We start from the raw sequence: 9,031 nt of genomic DNA, 5'->3' as shown, positions 1-9,031 counted from the left end.
GGTTGAAACTAGCATGCATAACTATAGGTCAAACCTGAGTGTCTACAAGAATAATGTGCATCCCTCGCCACCGAAGTGAACGAGACCGTAAAGTATACTAACTTAACAATACCCCGACGGGCGACGTGCTACTCCTATAGCGCTATATTTGTTAAGGTGGGCTAGCTAAGTTAATGACAAATAGAATGCATGTATGTATTCTAGCATAAAAAACCAAAGCATAACAAATAGCATGTTTGGTGGATTGAGTGATTGAATATGTTTGTGTGAATTGTGTGATTTGATAAGTAAAACATGTTACACCCAAAAGTGCATTAAAGCGTAAAAAGGGTCAAGTGTACTCACGGTTTTGCAAAGCTTCCTTTGAAATCCTGTGAAGAGTTTTGTAAGTTGGAGGATGGAACACCAAAGTCACCCTACATGGGGCAAACGAAGGTGTGTAAGTAATGGAATTTAAACGAAAGATTCGGATTGGAGTTTAAAGTATCAAAAGTATATAAGTATAAAAGTATTATCTAGTCTATTTACTCGTTTTTTACACTAAGTTAAGTGTGATTTCATGGGTCCTAAATTGCCCATTAGAATCAATAACGAGAATCTTAGATTCGTAGATATAATAGCCTAAGTTTATGACGAATAATCAAGACCCGATTATCGTCACAAATTCAGCCATGTTCTTATGTATATGTATATTTATATAGTTATAATATTATCCTAAAACTAAATCCATCATAGATTGTCATATAAGTCTAGCATGGAGGATTTAACCTCTTTGTATGATTCACCACTACACAAATCATCACAAGGATGATTCGGAGGGTGATGAATAACAAGAATAAAACTAACTAATGTCTGCTCAAGTGACCAAGTAAATCCTAACCTGGGTGAACCACCACGACATGGAAAGAGTTAACTAAGTGTCGGAGGCTAGGCGGGGTTATGTTACTTTGATATATGGAAGTCACTTGAGTGTTCATACACAAGGTTCACAAGTGAGGTAGTGGAACTACACTGGAAAGCCCAAGCTTCCACGGTTCACTCTTCACAAGTCACAAGTTCATCATATGGAAGATGATGAATCATGCTTGCTTTCAACACTTGGATTATGATATGTATGAACTGAAAAGTAAAGAGTTTTGAACTCATAACTTGATGGAAATCACCTCAACACAACCCCACAACTATAGGATAAGTTGTGAGCTTGGTGGGTACAAGATCCACCATGTTTTGGAAAGAAAATGAAGTTACAAGAACAATGTACAAAACAGAAAATACAACTCACTTTAGACCTCAAATATGGTGAGGTTTCACCTTAGTTTGCCATGAAAAACTTGTGAAAACCTTCCTAGAGGTTATCTAAGTGAAATGGAAGAAGAAACAAGAAGAAAATGGATGAGGAAGTGAGCTAGAACTCACTTTGAACTCTTAGAACTTTCTCCTCAAATCTGAATATTTTGGAGAGTTTTAGTGTGGATTTGTGAGTGTTTGAGAGGTTTGGAAAGTGAAAATGGGGCTTAGAAATGTTGTATATATAGTGAGGGATAAGGGTTAGTAGTTGGGAGTGTAATTAAGTGAGTTAGGTGGGAGATAAAGACACAAAATGGACCAATCCGGCTGTTTTGCGCGTTTGGCTGCGGATCGCGGTTTTCCGCGTGTTGCGTAAGATCCCAAAGGGATTGCCGCGAGTCGCGGCGCAAGTCAGCCGAACAAATCTTTTGATTTTTGGCAGTTATGGTCCCTAGGGTTTGGTTTGTGGCACATAACAAGGAATTTCATGTATGAATAACATATTTTTAGGTATATATCAAGTATGAAAGTATAGTTTAAATATTGTAAACGTATATCCAAGTATTTACATGAAATGTGTGCACGTAGTCAAGTATTTACGTTAATTGCTTGCAAGTTAAACATGTTTTCACGAGAATCATGAATATGTATCAAGTATAGATGAATTAAACGTATAAGGAAACATGAATAAACAATGTATAATTCTCATAAAATAATCCATTTTATTATGATCAAAGCCTCAGGTTTACAACGATTCGAATCGAAATACGTAAACAAGAGAAACAAGTTTCTAGAAATAGAAATAAAAAACAAGCTTTCTAAATATGGAAAGTTACAAAAAGCGAGACGTTACATCATGACCCTGGACGAAGGATGACTTGTCGACGGGAGTCCATGGCTGGGCCAGTCTGACTGGGCTCCCGTAACAGGCGCAATTGTTATTCCTGATGGGCTACACATGAAAAAGGCGGGCAAGGAAGAGAACCTCTGAGATCGTCTTCTCTGCAGGGTCATTAATTACCTGCAAGAAGAGAAAGAAACAAACGACCGGTAAAGTACGAGGTAAGTACTTACCTCATTAATGGCGAGAACCATTCCTTTGGCAAGAAGGTGACACGTAGTTCACGTTGTCAGAGATATGAGTTGGCACATGGGAGACCATTAGGTCGCTTAAGGGATCTCAGTTGCTTGATATGACAATCTTGCTCTATATAACATACTCTCATGATAATCTAGGGTATGCATTCAATACCTTAAGCATTTACTAACACAAGCACCATAACTTCGGAAATTCTCTGAGCCCAGGATTCACACCAGGACATTCCGGCGACTCCAGCCCGTTGGAATAACTCCATATTTCTGGCAAACTTTCTTATTCTCACGCCGGAGCTTGGTCACGGATTCCCCCTTCAGGGCCCTCTATGACGAGGCTAACGGTGTTCTGTTTTGTAGGTTAAAAGGAAGGACCATCGAAGCGTTGACGATTCTCATTTACATCCAACCGGAGTTACGGGATTCGACAGTTTACATTAATAAAGATGAATTGCCTACTTATTGGCAAAATGTCTTCTTGAATGATAGTATTTACGTGAGTGAAAAAAACATATATTAGCTTTAGTTTGATACGACTCTTAGAGCATTCACATCTATTTCACTAAATTGTGTGAGTGGAGTTTTTATAATATAAAGAGTATAAAAAGTGGTAGTGAGTGGAGGAGAGAGATAAATGTTACTGTTCATCTGTATATTTGAGGGGACACTGTTCAGTTCACCCCTTATATATATTTTGAAAGTGGTAGTGAGTGGAAGAGAGAGAAAAGGTAATAATAAAGTTATAAAAATTATTATTTAATTGAAAAGAATAGAGAAAATGTAATGTTTTTTTAGTGCAATTTAAGGTAAGTAAATGGTGAAATGGATGTGAATGCTCTTAAGAACTCAAATTTATGTAATATTATATTATTTAAAGGTAGAAAACTATTTTTAAAATGAAAAATGTCATAATTAATTACAACTAAATTACTGTTGCGTAATATTTCTCTTCTTTTATGGAAAAAATTGCCGAAACTATTATAATAGTAGATCGTCTGTTCACACAGTAATTAAATCAAACTATTACCTCAAAGTATTGCCGAAACTATTATAATAGTAGATATGAGATTTTGGTTTTTTTAATTTTTAGTTTGTAGATTTTAGAATTTTTGTTTAGACTATTGTATCTATTTTTATTTAGCATTGTGATTGCTCTTTATTTGCGTTATTGTGTCTTTTTTTGCGACTCATTTTTTTTCCCTAAACAATGTGTTATATTTTCCAGTATTATATTATATTTTGTGATTTATTGTGTTTTTGTACCCTTTTTAGTTTTAAGAGACTTTTTAAGATAATTTTACGTCAATAACGTCTCAAAGAGAAGAATTTGAACAGAAAAAAAGTAAAAGAAAGGTATAGTAGTACACATTAAGTAATCAATTAACTATTCCAAGTATGGTTGTTAGTAGGAAATAGTTTTCCAACACAAAGCTAGTAAAAGTTTGTTTCAACTTTTAAGGTCGCAAAGATATACTGAAACTAGAAAAAGGCATTTGAAACTAGAAAAAGGCATAAAAAATAAAATTATGTAATTGAAAACTGCTCTTGAACGAAGAGAGTAAAAATATGGGACTCTTGGGGAGTGATGTGAAGGAGAGATATAAAAGAAATCTATGAGGATGAATGGAAATAGTTGTAGCCAAAGGAGAAAGGGCATCTATCTATGAGATGCTCTTATTAATTATAAGTGTACAAAGCTTTTTGTTTCCGACGCTTTTAACCTAATAAGTATAATTCATTTATGATAACTGATAAGAGTGTGAAATAGATTATTGAAAGGATAGACACTAAAATTAACAAATATTAGCTAGCGTATGGTGCCAAAAACTGAAATGAGGATTTTGATGATCAGGCAGCACAGGATAAGAATGTGTTGCTAAACGTCAAAGAAAATGACATAAACCTTGACCCAGATCCTCAACAACCAACCAAAGCAATAATTATAACTTTCATCCTTATGCATAAAATCCTTCTATAAATAGAGACCATGAAGGCAATAGTTTCCTCATCTTATATTTGTCTTTCAAAGTGAAAATGGCTTCTAAGACATTTCTTCTTCTTGCCCTTGTTTTTGCTGTCGTTCTTCTAATTACCTCAGAAGTAGCCGCTAGAGACTTAGCCTCCAAGCATGACGGTAACCACACTTTTCGCATTAGTTTTGTCATTACAACAAATAACTTAATCCCAAACAACTTATATTTATATTAAAAGGAATTAATTAGTTACCATCTCAATGTTTTTAAGCTACATAATTAACATCCGTATTGTTACTTTATGGGCATTTATCTTTCATAATGTTATATATTCATATGTGGATCTTTTATTAACTTGTGCTTTTATTACCCTTTATTCGTTGTGGTGTGTTATCATTATTAGAAGCATAAAAACCATGCAAAATATGAATAACTATATGGAATGATGCAGGTGAGGTTGATGGCCGTAGTGGATACAACCGCGGTAGCGGCGGACATGGAGGATACAACAACGGAGGCGGACGATACAACGTTGATGGACGTGGAGGATACAACAAAGGCGGCGGACATGGAGGATACAATGGTGGTGGACATGGTGGGCATGGCAAAGGTCGTGGTGGCCGTGGAGGGCATGGCAGTGAAGAGGCAACTGCTTACAAAGAAACTCAAAACTGATAATAAGCATATTCGAGCTGGATGAATCATATATAATTTCATGAGTCGAGTATTATAAGAAAGTTTTATCTTGCATCATCAGTACGTACTCCTTATATATGTAATAATTGGCATGACTCCTTGTACGTGTAGAATAAGTTAATAAGAGTGTACTTTTGAATCCAACTTTATATCATATCCTTATAAGAAATGCCTTCGCCATTTTTTTAACAATGGGATTTTATAGAATTATCAAGTAAAGATAGAGCCAGGTAAAAGAGTATATTTATTTTGAATCATGCATGCTACACAGCCGTAGTAATATCTATTGTAAATATCAGGGGCGGATCTACCCTTCAAGAAGGGGTAACCTTCGTTACCCCTTAACGCTTCGATTTACTGTAAATTTTTGAAAAATTTAACGTTTTTTCAATTTTGTTACCCTTTTTTTTTTGAAACGTTATCCCTATAATAATTTTCTAAATCCATCACGGGTAAATATCATCTTATTCAATTCTACATGTCTCATTACTTAAATATTATTAAATAATTTATCTACTTCGTACACATATTTGGAAACTTCATTTTATTTTTTAATTAATAAACAAACTTTTATTGCACTGCATATTAACATAAATCTACTTCGTAAAACTTCATTTTATTTGATAATTAATAAACAAACTTTTATTGCACTGCATATTAACGTAAATCTACTTCGTACACATATTTGGAAACTTCATTTTATTTGATAATTAATAAACAAACGTTTATCGCACTGCATATTAACATAAAGATTCTGCTTTTTAAGGTATACAAAATTTTATATATCGTTTAAGACAAACCATTTTTTTTTCTGGTCATCTCAACTTTATACATTAAATTTGTATAACAAGGGTTGACCCACATATTATCACGTGAAATCAGTTTTAAATGATATTTACGATAGTTGTGGAACATAAAACAACGAGTTACGAGTTATGTACGGTATAAGTTCCCTTAAGTAGTGGAAAATACCTATAAATACTGAAACTTACTCATATCAAAACCCAAAAAAAAAATAACAAATACAGTTAACAGTAACGATGTTGTACGGGGTCTATCAATACAATTAGGTTATATAGAAAATGAAGAGGCATTATATGCATGGTTTATGTCGACGGGGCCCCATAATAGGCCCAATTGTTATTCCAGATTTGCTACACATGAAAAAGGCGAGAAAGGAAAAGAACCTCTAAGATCTTCTTCTCTGTAGGGTCATTAATGACCTGCAAGAAGAGAAAAAAACAAACGGTCGGTAAAGTACGAGGTAAGTACTTACCACATTAATGGCGAGAACCATTCCTCCGGCAAGAAGGTGACACATAGTTCACGTGGTCAGAGATATAAGATGGCACATGGGAGACCGTTGGGTCGATTAAGGATCTCAACTGCTTGATACCACAATCTTGTTATATATAAGACACTCTCATGATCATCCAGGGTATGCATTCAATACCTTAAGCATTTACTCGCACAAGCACCATAACTTCGGACATTCTCCGAATCACATTAAATACACTGAGCCCAAGATTCACACCAGGACATTCCGGCGACTCCAGCTCGTCGGAATAACTCCATATTTCCGGTAAGTTTTCTTATTTTCACGCCCAGGATTCACACCAGGATATTCCTTCGGGGCCCTCCGTGACGAGGCTAACAGTGTTCTGTTTTGTAGGTTAAAAGGAAGGCCCATCAGAGCTTTGACGAGTCTCATTAACATCCAACTGGATTTAGGGGATTCGACATTGGCGCCATCCATGGGACCTCTGTCAACAAAGATATCCCAACAAGAACATTTACGTTGTGAACCTTTCAAAAATGATCCACAAAATGGCGACTTCACGATCTCCCAACTTTAAGATAAAGGAGGTGACTCAGGCAACTGAAGGACCAGTTACTATTCAGGACATTACCGGTGAATTTGAATTTGAAGCCATCAACGACACGAAACCACCGTCCAAAAAGAGTGATATCACACCGGAATTTGTGTCCAGACACAAGGATGAGCTACGAAAGCAACTGGACGTTTTAGAAAAGATGGAAAGGTTGGAAAGCTTGCGGTCACGACTCGTCTTTGACACACCACGAAATGAGGGTAACACTGCTTCCCACGACGGGGGTGCTAACCCAGACCCCTTGGCAACTTTCATGGCAGTATTCAAGCAAATGACCCCTGAAGAAAATGTCGCGATAATGAAGGAGAAAGGAGATGATAAAGGAGATCACAAAAACGATAGAGGTGAAGGTAGCAACATGTTAGACAAGCCATATTTGCCAAAAGACCTGGCAGAGGTCTCAACGTTCACTAGGAGGATTGCTGAGGAACCTTTGCCTCCAAAACTCAAGCCCCCTCATAACCTGGATAGGTGTGATGGCACCAAAGATCCAGAGGACCATCTCCATGCCTTCAGGGGGTTAGTCAAGTGGGCAGATGGTCCATGCTTACTTGGTGTCACATGTTTGTGCAAATGTTGACTAAGGGAGCTCGCCTTTGGTTTGATAGTCTTCCAGCAGGAAGTATAGACACTTACTAGGATCTAAGCAATAAATTCCTCAGAAATTTCAACCAGCAAAGAAAGGTGGCCAAGAACCACAACAAGATCATGCATATTCGCCAAAAGGAGAATGAACGGGTGGATCAGTACATGGAAAGGTTCATCAAGGAGAGCATAAAGGGAGTCCCCGAAGTAATGAAGATATGCAGCTTCATCAATGGGTTGAAACATACCCAGCTATGTGAGAAATTGGGGGAGGAATTACCCAAAAAGTTTGACGGCCTCATGGGTGGATACAACCGTGATAGCCGTGGACACGGAGGGTACAACAACGGCGGCGGACATGGAGGATACAACAACGGAGGCGGACGATACAACGTTGATGGACGTGGAGGATACAACAAAGGCGGCAGACATGGAGGATACAACGGTGGTGGACATGGAGGGCATGGCAAAGGTCGTGGTGGCCGTGGAGGGCATGGCAAAGGTCATGGTGGTGAAGAAACTCAAAACTGATGATAAGCATATTCGAGCTGGATGTATCATATATAATTTCATGAGTCGAGTATTATAAGAATGTTTTATCTTGGATCATCAGTAAGTACTCCTTATATATGTAATAATGGGCATGACTTCTTGTATGTGTAGAATAAGTTAATAAGAGTGTACTTTTGAATCCAACTTTATATCATATCCTTATAACAAATGCCTTCACCAATTTTTAACAATGGAATTTTATAGAAGTGACTATCAAGTAAAGATAGAGCCAAAGAAAACAAACAATTACATGTTCCTGAGTGGGTTTTTTAACCGATCCACCCAATACAAATTATATTCACAAACTACAAATTGAATAATTAACAATAGAATCAAAAAATTGATTCCTTCCATTGCTTCTTGATCTGAAAAATGGTTGCATCACGATATGTTCATATCGCCTATCAAGTCAACTACATAATGCCTTGTAACAATTAACTTGATATGGTATTTTCATGAATAAATAACCAACTAAAATACATTTATATGGATACCCATGAATCATTCAGTTATGTGAACAAAACTATTAACTCCAACAATCACACACTTAATTGTATTTTGGTTTCCATACAAGTCAGCTTTATCTTTTTTGGTATTTTTTTACCACCCGCAATCAAACATTGTAACTCGGAACCTTTTGTTTTTAACTAATTTTTATTAGGTTGATTGATGTGTGTGATATATTTTTAAGTATATTTTTAGCCCTTTTTAACATAATAGTCAAGTTTTAAATTTATAAAACACGATATTTACTAACACCAAACACACATATGGGCAAGTGCACCCATCGTGAGCGTAGTATAGTGTTGGTAAGATACCGAGATCGTCCAAGGACACAAGAGCTTTTAATACCGGTTTATCCTCAACGTCTAATCAAATCAAAAGTTTAGAAAAAAGTTTTAAACTAGAAAATGAAAACTAAAAATGCTGAAAATAAAAATAAAAATAAAAACA

The 9,031-nt window shown here is 36.2% G+C and overlaps 1 protein-coding gene across 4 annotated transcripts; it reads left to right on the top strand.

Annotated features, from left to right (window-relative positions):
- Window positions 1–4,374: 4,374 nt before the first annotated feature.
- Window positions 4,375–8,066, top strand: LOC110917701 (cold and drought-regulated protein CORA). 4 transcript variants are annotated; one of them, XM_035986113.1, is made up of 3 exons: window positions 4,375–4,513; window positions 4,804–4,848; window positions 7,884–8,066. In XM_035986113.1, the coding sequence occupies exons 1-3, from the start codon at window positions 4,414–4,416 to the stop codon at window positions 8,054–8,056; spliced, it is 318 nt and encodes a 105-aa protein (XP_035842006.1). In that variant the 5' UTR covers window positions 4,375–4,413; the 3' UTR covers window positions 8,057–8,066. The 4 variants fall into 4 exon arrangements, with proteins under 4 accessions (XP_035842006.1, XP_022017855.1, XP_022017854.1 ...); XM_022162163.2 differs by having other exon boundaries at window positions 4,804–4,980; window positions 7,986–8,066; XM_022162162.2 differs by having other exon boundaries at window positions 4,804–4,980; window positions 7,962–8,066.
- Window positions 8,067–9,031: the final 965 nt, after the last annotated feature.

The sequence above is a fragment of the Helianthus annuus genome, chromosome 16 (assembly GCF_002127325.2).
Source record: "Helianthus annuus cultivar XRQ/B chromosome 16, HanXRQr2.0-SUNRISE, whole genome shotgun sequence".
NCBI lineage: Eukaryota > Viridiplantae > Streptophyta > Magnoliopsida > Asterales > Asteraceae > Helianthus > Helianthus annuus.
Note: the sequence above shows the minus strand (reverse complement) of the source record. Positions and strands in the feature narration are given on the sequence as shown.

What these genes read in the sequence shown, in the direction of transcription:
- LOC110917701 (XM_022162162.2), top strand. Translation starts at nt 4,414, where the DNA reads ATGGCTTCTAAGACATTTCTTCTTCTTGCCCTTGTTTTTGCTGTCGTT. An exon ending in CTTAGCCTCCAAGCATGACG is followed by an intron (nt 4,514 to 4,803) that starts GTAACCACACTT and finishes GGAATGATGCAG; the next exon opens with GTGAGGTTGATGGCCGTAGT. An exon ending in AGGTCGTGGTGGCCGTGGAG is followed by an intron (nt 4,981 to 7,961) that starts GGCATGGCAGTG and finishes GCAGACATGGAG; the next exon opens with GATACAACGGTGGTGGACAT.